At 41.5% G+C, this 18734-nt stretch overlaps 2 protein-coding genes across 3 annotated transcripts; both read right to left on the bottom strand.

The window, feature by feature from the left end:
- Positions 1-7590: 7590 nt before the first annotated feature.
- Positions 7591-9488, bottom strand: LOC131348833 (C-type lectin domain family 4 member E-like). Its single transcript, XM_058383995.1, has 5 exons — positions 9259-9488; positions 8608-8778; positions 8375-8499; positions 8184-8290; positions 7591-8081 (listed from the first exon to the last, which is right to left on the bottom strand). The coding sequence occupies exons 1-5, from the start codon at positions 9419-9421 to the stop codon at positions 7913-7915; spliced, it is 735 nt and encodes a 244-aa protein (XP_058239978.1). The 5' UTR covers positions 9422-9488; the 3' UTR covers positions 7591-7912.
- LOC131348831 (centromere-associated protein E-like) lies at positions 9259-18488 on the bottom strand. 2 transcript variants are annotated; one of them, XM_058383993.1, is made up of 4 exons: positions 12964-18488; positions 12368-12492; positions 12175-12281; positions 9259-9498 (listed from the first exon to the last, which is right to left on the bottom strand). In XM_058383993.1, the coding sequence occupies exons 1-4, from the start codon at positions 16043-16045 to the stop codon at positions 9477-9479; spliced, it is 3336 nt and encodes a 1111-aa protein (XP_058239976.1). In that variant the 5' UTR covers positions 16046-18488; the 3' UTR covers positions 9259-9476. The 2 variants fall into 2 exon arrangements, with proteins under 2 accessions (XP_058239976.1, XP_058239974.1); XM_058383991.1 differs by lacking the exon at positions 9259-9498 and adding an exon at positions 11515-12090.
- Between the last annotated feature and the right edge of the window lie 246 nt (positions 18489-18734).

Below are 18734 nucleotides of genomic sequence, written 5' to 3'. Positions count from 1 at the left end.
CATGACGAGCCGCTCAGTGAGTCGAGCATGTGAATTGATTCATGACGAGTCGCTCAGTGAGTCGAGCATGTGAACTGATTCATGACAAGCCGCTCAGTGAGTCGAACGTGTGAACTGATTCATGACGAGTTGCTCAGTGAGTCGAGCATGTGAACTGATTCATGACGAGCCGCTCAGTGAGTCGAGCATGTGAACTGATTCATGACGAGCCGCTCAGTGAGTCGAGCATGTGAATGGATTCATGACGAGTCGCTCAGTGAGTCGAGCATGTGAACTGATTCATGACAAGCCGCTCAGTGAGTCGAACGTGTGAACTGATTCATGAAGAGTCGCTCAGTGAGTCAAGCATGTGAAATGTATATAATGAGTTGAAGTGATTCTTGATGAGTCCCTCAGTGAGTCGAGTAGGTGAACTGATTCATGACAATCCGCTCAGTGAGTCGAGCTTGAGAACTGATTCATGATGAGTCACTCAGTGAGTCGAGTATGTGAACTTATTCATGATGAGTTATTCAGTGAGTCGCCATTTGAGGTGATTCTTGACGAGTCGCTCAATGAGTCGAGCATTTGAAGTGGTTCATGATGTGTCTTTCAGTGAGTCGAGCATGTGAACTGATTCATGAAGTGTCACGCAGTGAGTCGAGCATGTGAACTGATTCATTAGGAGTCGCTCAGTGAGTCGAGCATTTGAAGTGATTCTTGATGAGTCGCTCAGTGAGTCGAGCATTTGAAGTGATTCTTGATGAGTCGCTCAGTGAGTCGAGCATATGAAGTGATTCTTGATGTGTTGTTTCAGTGAGTTGAGCATGTGAACTGATTCATGGAGACTCGCTCAGTGAGTCGAGCATGTGAACTGATTCATGACGAGCCGCTCAGTGAGTCGAGCTTGTGAAATGATTCCTGATGAGTCACTCAGTGAGTCGAGCATGTGAAATGTATATGATGAGTTGAAGTGATTCTTGATGAGTCCCTCAGTGAGTCGAGTATGTGAACTGATTCATGACAATCCGCTAAGTGAGTCGAGCTTGTGAACTTATTCATGATGAGTCACTCAGTGAGTCGAGCATGTGAAATGTATATGATGAGTTACTCAGCAAGTCGAGCATATGAACTGATTCATGAAGAGTCAGTCAGTGAGTCGAGCATGTGAACTGATTCATGATGAGTCGCTCAGTGAGTCGAGCATTTGAGGTGATTCTTGACGAGTCGCTCAGTGAGTCGAGCATTTGAAGTGGTTCATGAAGAGTCGCTCAGTGAGTCGAGCATGCGAACTGATTCATGAAGAGTCGCTCAGTGAGTCGAGCATGCGAACTGATTCATGATGAGTCACTCAGTGAGTCGAGCATGTGAAATGTATATGATGAGTCGCTCTGTGAGTTGAGCATTTGAAGTGATTCTTAATGAGTCGCTCAGTGAGACGAGCATGTGAACTGATTCATGACGAGTCGCTCAGTGAGTCGGGCATGTGATTTGATTCATGACAAGTTACTCAGTGAGTCAAGCATGTGACGTAATTCATGACGAGCCGCTCAGTGAGTCGAGCATGTGAATTGATTCATGACGAGTCGCTCAGTGAGTCGAGCATGTGAACTGATTCATGACAAGCCGCTCAGTGAGTCGAGCATGTGAAATGTATATGATGAGTTACTCAGCGAGTCGAGCATCTGAACTGATTCATGAAGAGTCGCTCAGTGAGTCGAGCATATGAAATGTATATGATGAGTTGAAGTGATTCTTGATGAGTCCCTCAGTGAGTCGAGTATGTGAACTGATTCATGACAATCCGCTCAGTGATTCGAGCATGTGAACTGATTCATGACGAGTTAATCAGTGAGTCAAGCATGTGAACTAATTCTTAATGAGTCGCTCAGTGAGTCGAGCATGTGAACTGATTCATGACGAGTCGCTCAGTGAGTCGAGCATGTGAATTGATTCATGATGAGTCACTCAGTGAGTCGAGCATGTGAAATGTATATGATGAGTCGCTTCGTGAGTCGAGCATTTGAAGTGATTCTTAAAGAGTCACTCAGTGAGACGAGCATGTGAACTAATTCATGACAAGTCGCTCAGTGAGTCGAGCATGTGAACTGATTCATGACGAGTCGCTCAGCGAGTCGAGCATGTGAACTGATTCATGACGAGTCGCTCAGTGAGTCGAGCATGTGAATTGATTCATGATGAGTCACTCAGTGAGTCGAGCATGTGAAATGTATATGATGAGTCGCTCCGTGAGTCAAGCGTTTGAAGTGATTCTTAATGAGTCACTCAGTGAGACGAGCATGTGAACTGATTCATGACGAGTCGCTCAGCGAGTCAACCATGTGAAATGTGTATGATGAGTGGCTCAGTGAGTCGAGCATTTGAAATGATTCTTGACGAGTTGCTCAGCGAGTCGAGCATGTAAACTGATTCATGACGAGTCGCTCAGTGAGTCGAGCATGTGAATTGATTCATGATGAGTCACTCAGTGAGTCGAGTATGTGAAATGTATATGATGAGTCGCTCCGTGAGTCAAGCATTTGAAGTGATTCTTAATGAGTCACTCAGTGAGACGAGCATGTGAACTGATTCATGACGAGTCGCTCAGCGGGTCGAGCATGTAAACTGATTCATGACGAGCCACTCAGTGAGTCAAGCATGTGAACTGAATCATGACGAGCCGCTCATTGAGTCGAGCATGTGAACTGATTCTTGATGAGTCACTCAGTGAGTCGAGCATGTGAACTGATTGATGAAGAGTCACTCAGTGAGTCGAGCATGTGAACTGATTGATGAAGAGTCACTCAGTGAGTCGAGCATGTGAACTGATTCATGACAAGTGCTCAGTGAGTCGAGCTTGTGAAATGTATATGATGAGTTACTCAGCGAGTCGAGCATCTGAACTGATTCATGAAGAGTCGCTCAGTGAGTCGAGCATATGAAATGTATATGATGAGTTGAAGTGATTCTTGATGAGTCCCTCAGTGAGTCGAGTATGTGAACTGATTCATGAAGAGTCGCTCAGTGAGTCGAGCATATGAAATGTATATGATGAGTTGAAGTGATTCTTGATGAGTCCCTCAGTGAGTCGAGTATGTGAACTGATTCATGACAATCCGCTCAGTGATTCGAGCATGTGAACTGATTCATGACGAGTTAATCAGTGAGTCGAGCATGTGAACTAAATCTTAATGAGTCGCTCAGTGAGTCGAGCATGTGAACTGATTCATGAAGAGTCGCTCAGTGAGTCGAGCATGTGAATTGATTCATGATGAGTCACTCAGTGAGTCGAGCATGTGAAATGTATATGATGAGTCGCTTCGTGAGTCGAGCATTTGAAGTGATTCTTAATGAGTCACTCAGTGAGACGAGCATGTGAACTAATTCATGACAAGTCGCTCAGTGAGTCGAGCATGTGAACTGATTCATGACGAGTTAATCAGTGAGTCGAGCATGTGAACTAATTCTTAATGAGTCGCTCAGTGAGTCGAGCATGTGAACTAATTCATGACAAGTCGCTCAGTGAGTCGAGCATGTGAACTGATTCATGACGAGTTAATCAGTGAGTCGAGCATGTGAACTAATTCTTAATGAGTCGCTCAGTGAGTCGAGCATGTGAACTGATTCATGACGAGTTAATCAGTGAGTCGAGCATGTGAACTGATTCATGACGAGTCGCTCAGCGAGTCAACCATGTGAAATGTGTATGATGAGTGGCTCAGTGAGTCGAGCATTTGAAATGATTCTTGACGAGTTGAGTCGAGCATTTGAAGTGGTTCATGATGAGTCTTTCAGTGAGTCGAGCATGTGAACTGATTCATGACAAGTCGCTCAGTGAGTCGAGCATGTGAAATGTATATGATGAGTCGCTCAGTGAGTCGAGCATTTGAACTGATTCAAGATGAGTCACTCAGTCAGTCAAGCATGTGAAATGTGTATGATGAGTGGCTCAGTGAGTCGAGCATTTGAAATGATTCTTGACGAGTTGCTCAGTGAGTCGAGCATATGAACTAATTCATGACGAGTCACTCAGTGAGTCGAGCATGTGAAATGATTCATGACGAGTCGCTCAGTGAGTCGAGCATGTGAAATGTATATGATGAGTTGAAGTGATTCTTGATGAGTCACTCAGTGAGTCGAGCATGTGAAATGATTCATGACGAGTTGCTCAGTGAGTCAATCATGTGAACTGATTCATGATGAGCCGCTCAGTGAGTCAAGCATGTGAACTTATTCATGATGATTTGTTCAGTGAGTCGAGCATGTGAACTGATTCATGACGAGTCGCTCAGCGAGTCGAGCATGTGAACTAATTCATGACGAGTCGCTCAGTGAGTCGAGCATGTGAAATGATTCATGACAAGTCGCTCAGTGAGTCGAACATGTGAACCGATTCATGATGAGTCACTCAGTGAGTCAAGCATGTGAAATGTACATGATGAGTCGCTCAGTGAGTCAAGCATGTGAACTGATTCATGACGAGTCACTCAGTGAGTCGAGCATGTGAAATGATTCATGACGAGTTGCTCAGTGAGTCAATCATGTGAACTGATTCATGATGAGCCGCTCAGTGAGTCGAGCATGTGAACTTATTCATGATGATTTGTTCAGTGAGTCGAGCATGTAAACTGATTCATGACGAGCCGCTCAGTGAGTCGAGCATTTGAAGTGGTTCATGACGAGTCTTTCAGTGAGTCGAGCATGTGAAATGATTCATGATGAGTCACTCAGTGAGTCAAGCATGTGAAATGTATATGATGAGTGGCTCAGTGAGTCAAGCATGTAAACTGATTCATGACGAGTCGCTCAGTGAGTTGAGCATATGAACTGATTCATGACGAGTCGCTCAGCGAGTCAAGCATGTGAACTAATTCATGACGAGTCGCTCAGTGAGTCGAGCATGTGAAATGATTCATGATGAGTCTTTCAGTGAGTCGAGCATAGGAACTGATTCATCACGAGCCGCTCAGTGAGTCGAGCATGTGAACTGATTCATGAAGTGTCGCGCAGTGAGTCAAGCATTTGAGGTGATTCTTAACGAGTCGCTCAGTGAGTCGAGCATTTGAATTGGTTCATGATGAGTGTTTCAGTGAGTCTAGCATACGAACTGATTCATGACGAGTTGCTCAGTGAGTCAAGCATGTGCACTGATTCACGACGAGTCGCACAGTGAGTCGAGCGTGTGAAATGTATATGATGAATGGCTCAGTGAGTGGAGCATTTGAAGTGATTCTTGATAAGTCACGCAGTGAGTCGAGCATGTGAACTACTTCATGAAGTGTCACTCACTGAGTCGAGCATCTGAACTGATTCATGATGTGTCTTTCAGTGAGTCGAGCATGTGAACTGATTCATGACAAGTCGCTCAGTGAGTCGAACATGTGAAATGTATATGATGAGTCGCTCAGTGAGTCGAACATGTGAAATGTATATGATGAGTCGCTCAGTGAGTCGAGCATTTGAACTGATCCATGATGAGTCACTCAGTGAGTCAAGCATGTGAACTGATTCATGACAAGTCGCTTAGTGAGTCGAGCATGTGAACTGATTAATGACGAGTCCCTCACTGAGTCGAGCTTGTGAACTGATTCATGATGAGTTGCTCAGTGAGTCGAGCATTTGAACTGATTCATGATGAGTCACTCAGTCAGTCAACCATGTGAAATGTATATGATGAGCCACTCAGTGAGTCGAGCATGTGAACTGATTCATGACGAGCCGCTCAGTGAGTCGAGCATGTGAAATGATTCATGACGAGTCGCTCAGTGAGTTGAGCATGTGAACTGATTCATGACGAGCCGCTCAGTGAGTCGAGCATGTGAAATGATTCATGACGAGTCGCTCAGTGAGTTGAGCATATGAACTGATTCATGATGAGTCGCTCAGTAAGTCAAGCATGTGAACTGATTCACGATGAGCCGCTCAGTGAGTCGAGCATGTGAACCGATTCATGATCAGTCACTCAGTGAGTCGAGCATGTGAATTGATTCATGACGAGTCGCTCAGTGAGTTGAGCATGTGAACTGATTCATAACGAGTCACTCAGTGAGTCAAGCATGTGAACTAATTCATGACGAGCCGCTCAGTGAGTCGAGCATGTGAATTGATTCATGACGAGTCGCTCAGTGAGTCGAGCATATGAACTGATTCATGATGAGTCGCTCAGTAAGTCAAGCATGTGAACTGATTCACGATGAGCCGCTCAGTGAGTCGAGCATGTGAACCGATTCATGATCAGTCACTCAGTGAGTCGAGCATGTGAAATGAATATGATGAGTGGCTCAGTGAGTCGAGCATTTGAAGTGATTCTTGATAAGTCGCTCAGTGAGTCGAGCATGTGAACTGATTCATCACGAGTCGCTCAGTGAGTCGAGCATTTGAACTGATTCATCACGAGTCGCTCAGTGAGTCGAGCATGTGAACTGATTTATGACGAGTCGCTCAGTGAGTCGAGCATGTGAACTGATTCATGACGAGCCGCTCAGTGAGTCTAGCATGTGAACTGATTCATGACAAGTTACTCAGTGAGTCTAGCATGTGAACTGATTCATGACGAGCCGCTCAGTGAGTCGAGCATGTGAACTGATTCATGATGAGTTGCTCAGTGAGTCGAGCATGTGAACTGATTCACGATGAGCCGCTCAGTGAGTCGAGCATGTGAAATGAATATGATGAGTGGCTCAGTGAGTCGAGCATGTGATCTGATTCATGACGAGTCACTCAGTGAGTCGAGCATGTGAACTGATTCATGACGAGTTACTCAGTGAGTCGAGCATGTGAACTGATTCATCACGAGCCGCTCAGTGAGTCAAGCATATGAACTGATTCATGACGAGCCGCTCAGCGAGTTGAGCATGTGAACTGATTCATGATAGTCGCTCATTGAGTCGAGCATGTGAAGCGATTCATGACCAGTCGCTCAGTGATTCGAGCATGTGAACTGATTCATGACGAGCCGCTCAGTGAGTTGAGCATGTGATCTGATTCATGACGAGCCGCTCAGCGAGTTGAGCATATGAACTGATTCATGATAGTCGCTCATTGAGTCGAGCATGTGAATTGATTCATGACGAGTTACTCAGTGACTCGAGCATGTGAACTGATTCATCACGAGCCGCTCAGTGAGTCGAGCATATGAACTGATTCATGACGAGCCGCTCAGCGAGTTGAGCATGTGAACTGATTCATGATAGTCGCTCATTGAGTCGAGCATGTGAAGCGATTCATGACCAGTCACTCAGTGATTCGAGCATGTGAACTGATTCATGACGACGTGTGTGTGTGTGTTTGTGTGTGTTGGGGTAAATGGAAGTTTAATGTGTGTATGTTTTTTATTACTCATTAGGGATAAATAGACATATAAATTATAAACTTTTATCATTTTTATTCTGGATTTTTATATTCCTGTAAAGCTGCTCTATTCAAATAAAACTGAACTGAATTGAATATGTTTGTCTCTATTTACCTGCTCAGGGACCACAGTAGGAAATGAGCAAATTGCTGTCACTGGTATCTTTGCTCAGTTAATTGTCATTAAATGTCTCATGCACATCCTCACCACTAGAGGGCGACCAAGCTTGTGTTTACGAACTTTGTGAAATGAAAGGCCACTCAGATTTATAGAGAAGTGTGTATTTTACTTTTCAAATTTGAACATATATTAATTTAAAAAAGCATTTCAAATCAACAAACTACAACTCGAGAGGAACAGAAGAACTAAGAAATTACAGAGAAATGAATTTGTAGTAAAAGTTTTTATCTGGCGGTATTACCGGCTATAACACGTTCATTATTGTTGTTGTTATTTTGCACCTCGTGAAGTCAGTAGAAAGCCTTTATAATGAATCATTAGTCATTACTTTATGTTTATATCTTTTCATTAGTCTACATTTTAAATGACTTGATGAAGATGTGATTGAAATTCTTCTTATCATTATGAGATTTTTTCAGTTCCAATAACTGACTTTATCTCACAAATCCCAACTACAAGAAAGGAGCAGGGATAATCAGCCCAGTTCACGATGTCAGACCTAGCCCCTACAAAGTTTGCTATAGCACAGTCCTCACCCCTAAGATCATTGGGTTCTTGGTATGTCCAGAATCTGAACACACAGAGAGAGTCATAATGTTAGTGCACACCTAAAGCTTCAGACTGAGAGAAAAACCTACATTATGAGCAAATTTCACTTCACTGTTGAACTTACTCAGTGGTCAGTGGTGAACCGTCCACCCATTTAAATTCCCCCTCTGTTTCAATGTCAGTCAGACCAATCCAAACTGGAAAACCGGCAGCATATTTACTGATGAACTCCTGTAATTGTAAAAGAACAATATGAATATCCATACTCAATTTATTCTCTCTCTCTCTCTCTCTCTCTCTCTCTCTCTCTCTCACCTGTTCCTCTCTGCTGTTTATGATAACCAGATCTGCTCCTCTCTTCATGCATTCCTTTCTGGTCTCATTCCAGGTGGTCCGTAGAGTAGTAATGTGGTAAGCACTCGAGCTGAACAATCTCCATCCTTGTTTAAAGTATTTTAATATTAACCCACAACACGTAATGATTCATGCATGATTTCTCAGAAGTCAATTCTATGTGACATTCAACATATGTACAACTATTCACTTACCAAGTGCTTTAAGCACACTGTCACATTCTGATATGGTCTGCTGTAACTGTAACTCACTCTCTTTAGTCAGGTTGTTGTACTTGATCCACAGCACAGTAACGGCAGTCAGCAGGAAGGCACACAGCAGCAACACACACACTGAGGTCAGTCTGAAACAGCCACTCCTTTTGTCTGACCGTTTATAGGGCCGTAATGACGGGACAGTTGAACATGAATAGCAAGGAGTTACATCCAGGAACACCGGATATTTCAACATTCATTTTAATCTGCTATATTGGTGTAAGAAATGAATAGAATAAAGATGTTTGCGCGAATTGTGTTTCATATTCAGTGGGTTTCATTGTAAAGAGTTTTGTTCATAAGCAGTAATTGTGTATAGTATTTTTTTAAGGAATTAATTCATGTACTTTTTTTTTGGATAAGCACAGACTTTAATTTAATATGATGCGAACGAATCAAAAGCAAAACAGAGGATATGAACCGGAAGAGCAAAATATATTGACCATGACTAAGACTATGGAAGGCAAAGCAACAAACATCAGCAAGAACATCACTGAAGCACAAGGATATGAGAGTGAAACAGGACACAGGTGAGGAAGAGGAGCTGAAGGGTAACGTCATTCAAGCACCGTTTAATATTTTCTTCATTACCTGTGTGTTGAGTTTGTAGGTTACTCTTCAGAGCAGCGTTCTCCACCTCTATGTCGTAGCCCTTAAAGTCATCCACAGTTTTATAGATGACCACCGTTATGTCCTCTTCGTCTCCATAATTCAGCTCCTCCATGCAGCTGCCATTACAAACACAACGAGACATCTCCGAGCTGTAATTATCGCGTCTTTGTGTGCGAGGATACGACAGCTCAAGTGTTCTATGTTGTGTAATTGCACGTGCTGTTGACACAGAAGGAAGTGACCGGACAGAAATGATTTTTGTGGTTAATGTGCCAATTCTTAAACTGTTAAAATGCTGCAACTTCTTCAAGCAAAGATTTTATTTATTTAGATGAGTTGATTCATCATGTTTCTGCACCATGTCATGTCCTGGGACAGACTTATTAGGCCTTTCACCTGCTGTTTTTAACGAATCAGATTTGTAAGAACTTTTGTGCGAAAGAAGCTTTGGTGCTTTACTGTGATTTCACAAGATGACATTTCGAGATTTTTCATTTATGCCCATATGTGGTTCCTGTTATTGATGTCACGCGTCTGTCAGATATTTTCTTATTCGTTTTTTTTTTTATTATTATTATTATTGTTTAATACAGAACTAACATTTCACAAACACAGAAAATAACCAACCTTCAAGTGGTGAGAATTTACATTACCATAATCATATTAAGAAAATGAAGAGAGAAAAAGAAAGCATGAGGAACTGTTGTGCCTGTGACAGGAACAGGTTGTGTAACAGATTGTGTAACAGTGTGTGCAACATTATGATGTCAGAGTCTGGAAACTGATGCCATGTCGTTTTAGAATGTAGTTTAGTTTATAATTGATGCACACAGCAGTACACAAGGCATGAAACGAGGCGGATTCTATTAAATACACGATCTGAAATGTCTGAGCTGTGCTACACTGGGCAGTTCTTTGCTAGCAGGTCGACTTTGTGAGAACCAAACGACTGAGCATTTTGTCACTATTACTGTACTTTTGAAAATTATGATCAGAAGACATGAGAGAGAGAGAGAGAGAGAGAGAGAGAGATTTGATATATAAATCTACCTGATTGCTTTTTACACATTCATATTATTTTCACTGCAACAAGGTCTTTTTTAAGTAATTAAAATTAAGTAATTCTAGATAAACTATAAAGGTTTCTTCCATCCATCAGCTATACCCGCTTTATTCCTAATTAGGGTTACAGGGATCTGCTGGAGCCTATCCCAGCACACATTGGGTGAAAGGCAGGGGTACACCCTGGTCACATATAGACGAACAACCACACACACTCACACTCACTCCTATGGGAATTACCAATCAAACTAATGTACATGTTTTTGGACTGTGGGAGGAAACCGGAGTACATGAAGAGAACATGCAAATTCCACACAGAATGGCCCCTGCCTGTTCGAACCTGGGACCTTCTTGCTGTGAGGCAACAGTGCTAACCACTAACCCACTGTGCTAGCCATAAAGTTTTCTCATCTATATTTAATTTTGCTTTTCTGTGTTTATTCTTATCCATGATCTTAGCCATGCGTAAGAACGCTCTTGTCTACTCTGGAAGTAGATCTATACAAATCATTTAAGATTTACTATATGAACAACTGATGAGGCCCGGACTGGACACCAGGACTGTTTGATAAAACTTGCTAAAAAAAAAGAGACAACATTATATTAAAAAGTTTGTTTGTCCTGAGCCTGTGCAGACTTTTGCACCTGACTGTCGCATGTTGGACTTGTTCCTTTTGTTTGACATGCAGTGCGTATTAAACATGTATATTTTCCCAACCCAGTGTGTAAAGCATGATATTTTCTGTCTTTGAGATAACTCATTATCCAGTTCTTAAGGCTTTTATGAAGTAGTTCTGCTACAATTACGAAATGCCAGCTGCGCAACATCTGCCCCCATTTTGACAAAGTAAAGAAAAATTTATGGTTTAGGACAAAATCCCATTTATATTAGAGCATGAGCTTAGATTTCAAAATGGGACAGAAGACGAAAAATATTATGCTAAATAATTAAATTAATAACTCATAAAAACTCATTCTTAATCAAATATTGTATTATAAAATGTTTTTTTCATTCAAAATAGTCAAATTTTGCTTTTACTGCACCTTTTTGTATGTAATCATTCGTCTATTCTCCATTATACAACCTTGATAGTGTGGCATTATTTAAATGAGACTCTTTCACTTGACGCATGCACTCGTATTTTGTTAGCCTGTCAAATACACATGCTGGTTTCAAGCAATTAACAATATTGCAATGGGACATTTTTATTGTCTCAGTACACTGCATAACCCTGCAGACCAAAAGAATCCCAATGAATACCTAAATCACTCGGTATATTGCTTTAGTACCGGTATAATAATTTACAATACTGTGTCATAGTTAAAACCAAGCAGAGACGAATGAACTGTGGTGCACTGACATTTATTAGGATTTTCTTTCCCTGTGATCTTGTAGCATTTCTACAAAATAATGTGAGGACAGAGAAGAACGCCAAAAGCGAAGGGCGGATGGACAGTAACACTGGGTAATTTATTAATAGATCTAAACTACATTTACATTCATGCCTACACATCGCTGTTGTAGAATCTGTACCATTTCCTGAACAAATCCAAAAGGAGTAATAGGCTCAGAAAGAAAAAAATTAACAATAATGAGGGTTTTTCTGGCATAGATCCTTCTCACAGATCCAAAAAAATTCATAATCACAGGGATAATCAGCCCAGTTCCAGACAGGATCAGACATTTCACCTGTGATAACACAGTCCTCATTTCCTGCTTTACTGTTGGGTTCACCACGTCCCCAATATCTGATGGAGAGAATCAGAGGGTCTGCTGTGTTTCTTAGTAAATCTCAATCAATATAAGAACATTTCAGATCAGTGATTTCTTACCCAGTGGTCAGTGGTGTATTATCGAACCACTTCCACTCGCCCTCGGCATCTCTGTCATTCAGACCGATCCAAGCTTTTCTGCTGCACAGCAATTTACTGATGAACTCCTGTCAGGGGTTGAAGTAAAATATAAGAATATAAAGAGTCTCTCTCTCTCTCTCTCTCTCTCTCTCTCTCTGTCTCTCTCTCTCACCTGTTCCACTGTGCTGTTAATGATCACCAGATCTGCTTCTCTCTCACTGCAGTCCTGTCTGCTCTCAGTCTGGTTCTTCTCCTCATTAGAGATGTAGTAAATGCTGGAGTTGAAATACATCCATCCTGGATCCAAATTGGTATCACAGATTAATATCAATAAGCTCACTAATAATGTTATCATTTATATAATAGCAACTCATTCACAGGGACTTGTACCCACAGTCAATATTTAAATAAAGCAATACATGGATAACATGTTGCAAAGAAAAACATATACAGTCTTCAATATGGTTAAGGGTAAAATGATTCCATCCCCAGCCATCCATATCCTGAAACACTTATCCCACACAGGGTCGCAAGGAACCTGAAGCTTATCCCGAGGAACTCGAGGCACAAGGCAGGGACGGGGTGCCAACCAACCTCAGGGTACAATCACTTACACACCTATTTACATATTAAGAACAATTTAGAGATGCCTCTCAGCCTACAACACATGTCTATGAACTGGGGAAGGAAAACCATTTATTAAGATCTATACAGGTTTGGAAGGAAACAAAATGATTAAGGCAGATTTGCAGGAATTGTATTACTTACCCAGTTTAGAAAGCCTTTGGAGTTCTTCTTTCTCTATAGTCAGGCTGTTGTAACCTGCCTGTAACTGGTCTCTCTCTAGAGTCAGGTTATTGTAACCTGTCTCTAATCGGTCTCTCTCTACAGTCATGCTGTTGTAATCAGCCTGTAACTGGTCTCGCTCTGCAGTCAGGTTGTTGTAACTGGTCTGTAACTGGTCTCTCTCTACAGTCAGGTTATTGTAACCTGTCTCTAATCGGTCTCTCTCTATAGTCATGCTGTTGTAATCAGCCTGTAACTGGTCTCGCTCTGCAGTCAGGTTGTTGTAACTGGTCTGTAACTGGTCTCTTTCTATAGTCAGGTTGTTGTAACTGGTCTGTAACTGGTCTCTCTCTACAGTCAGGTTATTGTAACCTGTCTCTAATCGGTCTCTCTCTATAGTCATGCTGTTGTAATCAGCCTGTAACTGGTCTCTCTCTACAGTCAGGTTGTTATACCTGGTCTGTAACTGGTCTCTCTCTATAGTCAAGTGGTTGTAACTTTTCTGTAGCTGGTCTCTCTCTATAGTCAGTTTGTTGTAACCAGCCTGTAATTGGTCTCTCTCTATAGTCAAGTTGTTGTAACCTGTCTGTAATTGGTCTCTCTCTATAGTCAGTTTGTTGTAACCAGCCTGTAATTGGTCTCTCTCTATAGTCAAGTTGTTGTAACCTGTCTGTAATTGGTCTCTCTCTATAGTCAGTTTGTTGTAACCAGCCTGTAATTGGTCTCTCTCTATAGTCAAGTTGTTGTAACCTGTCTGTAGCTGATCTCTTTCAAAGGTCAGTCTGTTGTAACCTGCCTGTAACTGGTCTCTCTCTGCAGTCAGGTTGTTGTGACTGTTCTGTAACTGGTCTCTCTCTAGAGTCAGGTGGCTGTAACTGGTCTGCAACTGGTCTCTCTGTACAGACAGGTTGTTGTTACTGTTCTGTAACTGGTCTTTCTCTATAGTCAGGTTGTTGTAACTGGCCTGTAACTGGTCTCTCTGTACAGTCAGGTTGTTGTTACTGTTCTGTAACCGGTTTCTCTCTATAGTCAGGCTGTTGTAACCTGCCTGTAACTGGTCTCTCTCTACAGTCAGGTTATTGTAACCTGTCTCTAATTGGTCTCTCTCTATAGTCATGCTGTTGTAATCAGCCTGTAACTGGTCTCGCTCTGCAGTCAGGTTGTTGTAACTGGTCTGTAACTGGTCTCTTTCTATAGTCAGGTTGTTGTAACTGGCCTGTAACTGGTCTCTCTGTACAGTCAGGTTGTTGTAACTCTTCTGTAACTGGTCTCTCTCTATAGTCAGGTTGTTGTAACTGGTCTGTAACTGGTCTCTCTCTACAGTCAGGTCGTTGTAACTGTTCTGTAATTGGTCTCTCTCTATAGTCAGGTTGTTGTAACCTGCCTGTAACTGGTCTCTCTCTTTAGTCAGGTTGTTGTAACTGGTCTGTAACTGGTCTCTCTCTATAGTCAGGTTGTTGTAACTGTTCTGTAACTGGTCTCTCTCTATTGTCAGGTTGTTGTAACTGGTCTGTAGCTGGTCTCTCTCTAAAGTCAGGTGGTTGTAACCTGCCTGTAACTGGTCTCTCTCTTTAGTCAGGTGGTTGTAACCTGCCTGTAACTGGTCTCTCTCTTTAGTCAGGTTGTTGTAACTGGTCTGTAACTGGTCTCTCTCTAGAGTCAGGTTGTTGTAACTGTTCTGTAACTGGTCTCTCTCTATAGTCAGGTTGTAGTAACTGGTCTGTAACTGGTCTCTCTCTATAGTAAGGTGTTTGTAACTGTTCTGTAACTGGTCTCTCTCTATTGTCAGGTTGTTGTAACTGGTCTGTAGCTGGTCTCTCTCTAAAGTCAGGTGGTTGTAACCTGCCTGTAACTGGTCTCTCTCTTTAGTCAGGTTGTTGTAACTGGTCTGTAACTGGTCTCTCTCTAGAGTCAGGTTGTAGTAACTGGTCTGTAACTGGTCTCTCTCTATAGTAAGGTGTTTGTAACTGTTCTGTAACTGGTCTCTCTCTATTGTCAGGTTGTTGTAACTGGTCTGTAGCTGGTCTCTCTCTAAAGTCAGGTGGTTGTAACCTGCCTGTAACTGGTCTCTCTCTTTAGTCAGGTTGTTGTAACTGGTCTGTAACTGGTCTCTCTCTAGAGTCAGGTTGTTGTAACTGTTCTGTAACTGGTCTCTCTCTATTGTCAGGTTGTTGTAACTGGTCTGTAGCTGGTCTCTCTCTTTAGTCAGGTGGTTGTAACCTGCCTGTAGCTGGTCTCTCTCAACAGTCAGGTTGTTGTAACTGGCCTGTAACTGGTCTCTCTCTTTAGTCAGGTTGTTGTAACCTGCATGTAACTGGTCTCTCTCAATAGTCAGGTTGTTGCAACTGATCTGTAATTGGTCTCTCTCTATAGTCAGGTGGTTGTAACCTGCCTGTAACTGGTCTCTCTCAACAGTCAGGTTGTTGTAACTGTTCTGTAACTGGTCTCTCTCTACAGTCAAGTGGTTGTAAGTGGTTTTTAACTGGTCTCTTTCTATAGTCAAGTTGTTGTAACTCGTCTGTAACTGGTCTCTTTCAAAAATCGTGTTGCTGTAACTGGCCTGTAATTGGTCTCTTTCTATAGTAAGATTGTTGTAAGTCATCTGTAACTGGTCTCTCTCTACAGTCAGTTTTTTGTAACTGGTCTTTATCTGGTCTCTCTCTACAGTCAGGTTGTTGTAACTAGCCTGTATCTGGTGTCTAAGTATAGTTAGATTGTTGTAATTTGTCTGTAACTGGTCTCTCTCTGTAGTTAAGGTGTTGTATCTGGTGTTTAACTGGTCTCTCTCTATAGTTAGGTTCTTGTAATTGATCTTTAATTGGTCTATCTCTTCAGTCAGGTTGTTGTAACTGGTCTGTACCTTGTGTCTCTGTATAGTCAGGTTGTTGTTCCTTGTCTGTAACCGGTCTCTCTCTGTAGCCATTTTGTTGTAACTGGTCTGTAACTGGTCTCTCTCTATAGACATGGTGTTGTATCTGGTCTGTAACTGCTCTATTTCTATTTTTAGGTTGTTGAATTTAATCAACAGCACTATGGTGGTAGTCAGCAGGAGAACACACAGCATCAGCACACACACTGAAGTCACTCTGTAACACCTGCTCCTTGTATTGTCATCTCCTGAAGGGGAACAGACCCAGAAATGTGTGGGATTTTTTTTATTATTTGTGTAATCACAACAGCTAATCAAACTGAACACGTACAAAAATTAGACTTCCTCCTGCTCCAACTTTGACTATTACACCATTCTTGTGGTCAGCTTTGGATGACTTGCCACCCTTTAGCACTGGCTTGTGGAGAATGTCGCACCTCCTACTATGCATCACTCCTGAGGAACCTTGTTGGCCTAATGACCTTTATCAAAGTATCTCGCATGACTGTTCAGGACTGCCTTGTAACAGTGTAGTGTGCTTCAGGAGCCATGCATTAAGGAGAGGGTTCTGCTTTGGTAGTACCAAAGGGGCGCTCCCTTCAGCCCCAGCAAGTCATATATCTCCATTACCCTCAGCTGTGTCTAGTTTCACTATAATTAGCACCACTATATACATTCCTATTTTTCATCATCTTATTGTCATGCCGTTTCCTTGTTTTTCTTGTTATAGGTTGTGACCTGTGTTAGGATAGTTACTCAAAAGTCTCTTTCATACACTATAAGATTATGTGAGAAGGATACAAAATGGACCACAAGAGTTGTGAATAAACAGGCAAACATCAGCAATACCCAGGCTAGATTATGTAAAGATTAATGCAATGATGTAGTCGGTCCTTAGTTGTCTAGGATGCAGCAAAACACATTCACATTCACACTACAAATGTGACTTGGCCATATGGATCCCAGACCACATCCGATCACGTCTTCAAGACTCATTTAATGTGAACTTGGAATGTGTAGTCAGATGTCTTCTGAAAACTGGAGTCCAATGCCGATTCCAGCATTGACATGACAAAAAGATTTGTGTTTTACTTTTCACACCAAAATCAGCTACACAACAGCTAAACATCTGCTTTGGATTTTGATGGCCTTTAGTACTAAAATATATTTTTTTCATGCAAAAAAATTAATGAGTACTAATATAACTCTATGAAGTAAACAATTGGTCATATCATCTCATGCCTGTATTTATCAAGTTTGGGGAAATTCCAATGAAAATCTACTTTAATCACATTGCTCATTTTCTATACCTTAAGTCCAACTCCGGTAAGTATCATTCTTACCATCTTGAATCAACAACAGTTTTCTTTAATTGAGAGTTTTAAATTGCTTGTTTTTATATTGACCCTGCAGTCTAAGTACTTTTCCAGTAAAAACATACAGGTGTTATTTACACACACGCTTTAACACATTGAATGAGTCTCTGAGAAGATCGGCTTAGGCACCGTTGATGAAACCAAGATTAAAGTATTGCCTTTCACTTCCTCATTCCCCTTTCTTTGCTCCTTTTTGACAGCAGATTAAAGAAGAACTACTTTTTCTATGAATTTATGTGCCATTTAATAATTTTTAGAACCTTCATCTATTGTTAGAAGTTGTGGAGTTAAACAATTCATATTGAACACTGTAAAGATATTATGAACTGCACTGGACTGTTATCCCTCACTTCCTCACAGTGTTATGGGGATTAGCTCAATAGCCCCTGCAACCCTGACCAGTATGAAGATGAACAAAGGAATGTGTTGTTGAATCTAAACGCTTGGCTCAATAAAGTAATTAGAGATAGGGATTAGAAAATGGCAAGCATATAATATATTGTATTATGTACTGATATACTCCATATACTGTAGGTGTATATGTGTTAATGAATATTGTGGAATGCCTGTGATATGTATTAGTTTCTGCAAATGTAATCACGGCAGCTATAAACAGCTAGGGTGAGATCCCTGTGTTGTTACTTTAGAAAGGCTAATATATTGGAGCAAGTGTGTTGAAATAATCCTGTGATGTGCCTAATAGCCAGAGCTGTGATCAGAGCTGCTGTTATAGAACAATAATCAGCACTTTTATTCCATCAAAGTAACATTAAAATCAATGCAATAAATGAATCTAATAAATCTAAATCCAGACTTTTCAGTAATATATAATATGTAGGAGGCACCTATTATTTTCCATTAAAAAAATTTGTAAGTGTGTGTGTGTGTGTGTGTGTATATTCTCTTCACCTGAGTTCGCAGGATCCTGGTTGTTCTTGCTCCAGCGACTCTCCAATTTTAGCTCATTTTCATTAACGTCTTCATCTGAGTGAGATGTGTTCTTTGCAGTAACTCCTGCATTTGCATATACTTCCTGACTCATCTTCATCCCGATCTTGTGCTCAACAGTGTTTAGAAATCAGTTCTGATCAGTCCTGACTATTGTCTGTGTTTCATTCTCAGGCTACACCTGGTAATGCCACTTATAGAGGAATGTTATTCAAGACCACGTCACTCTTTTTCGCCTGGAACTGAGGGGAGGGAGGTCTAGCCCTGAATTTCCTCTGAGCAGTGGTGGGCCGTCAGGTCCAGCAAGGCCTTCTCTGCTGGCTTAAACAGCAGTGATCTGAATTACTGACTTTCATTTTAATATATTTAATATATTTTTCCATGAATGTGTATTAAATTATTCCCAATAGTCTATTCTCTACATTTCATAGCTTTTCTCTTGGTTACTCTGCTTCCAGTAGTGTATATTTATGATAAGAGTATTTATCCAATCATATTTCAGCCAGTGGATGACATCATGTGTCACCAGAGGGAAAGAAATCTGCCTTAAGAATCAATAG

Source organism: Hemibagrus wyckioides, linkage group LG29, assembly GCF_019097595.1.
Source record: "Hemibagrus wyckioides isolate EC202008001 linkage group LG29, SWU_Hwy_1.0, whole genome shotgun sequence".
NCBI classification, from domain to species: domain Eukaryota; kingdom Metazoa; phylum Chordata; class Actinopteri; order Siluriformes; family Bagridae; genus Hemibagrus; species Hemibagrus wyckioides.
This window is presented reverse-complemented; position numbering and strand designations above follow the sequence as displayed.

Excerpts from the sequence above, each read along its gene's own strand:
- LOC131348833 (XM_058383995.1), bottom strand. The coding sequence starts at position 9,421 with ATGTCTCGTTGTGTTTGTAATGGCAGCTGCATGGAGGAGCTGAATTAT. Across the intron at positions 8,500-8,607 it reads CAGTGTGCTTAAAGCACTTG|GATGGAGATTGTTCAGCTCG; the intron begins GTAAGTGAATAG and ends ACTTTAAACAAG. Across the intron at positions 8,291-8,374 it reads TAAACAGCAGAGAGGAACAG|GAGTTCATCAGTAAATATGC; the intron begins GTGAGAGAGAGA and ends TTACAATTACAG.
- LOC131348831 (XM_058383991.1), bottom strand. The coding sequence starts at position 16,045 with ATGCTGTGTGTTCTCCTGCTGACTACCACCATAGTGCTGTTGATTAAA. Across the intron at positions 12,493-12,963 it reads CCAAAGGCTTTCTAAACTGG|GATGGATGTATTTCAACTCC; the intron begins GTAAGTAATACA and ends ATTTGGATCCAG. Across the intron at positions 12,091-12,174 it reads AATACACCACTGACCACTGG|ATATTGGGGACGTGGTGAAC; the intron begins GTAAGAAATCAC and ends TCTCTCCATCAG.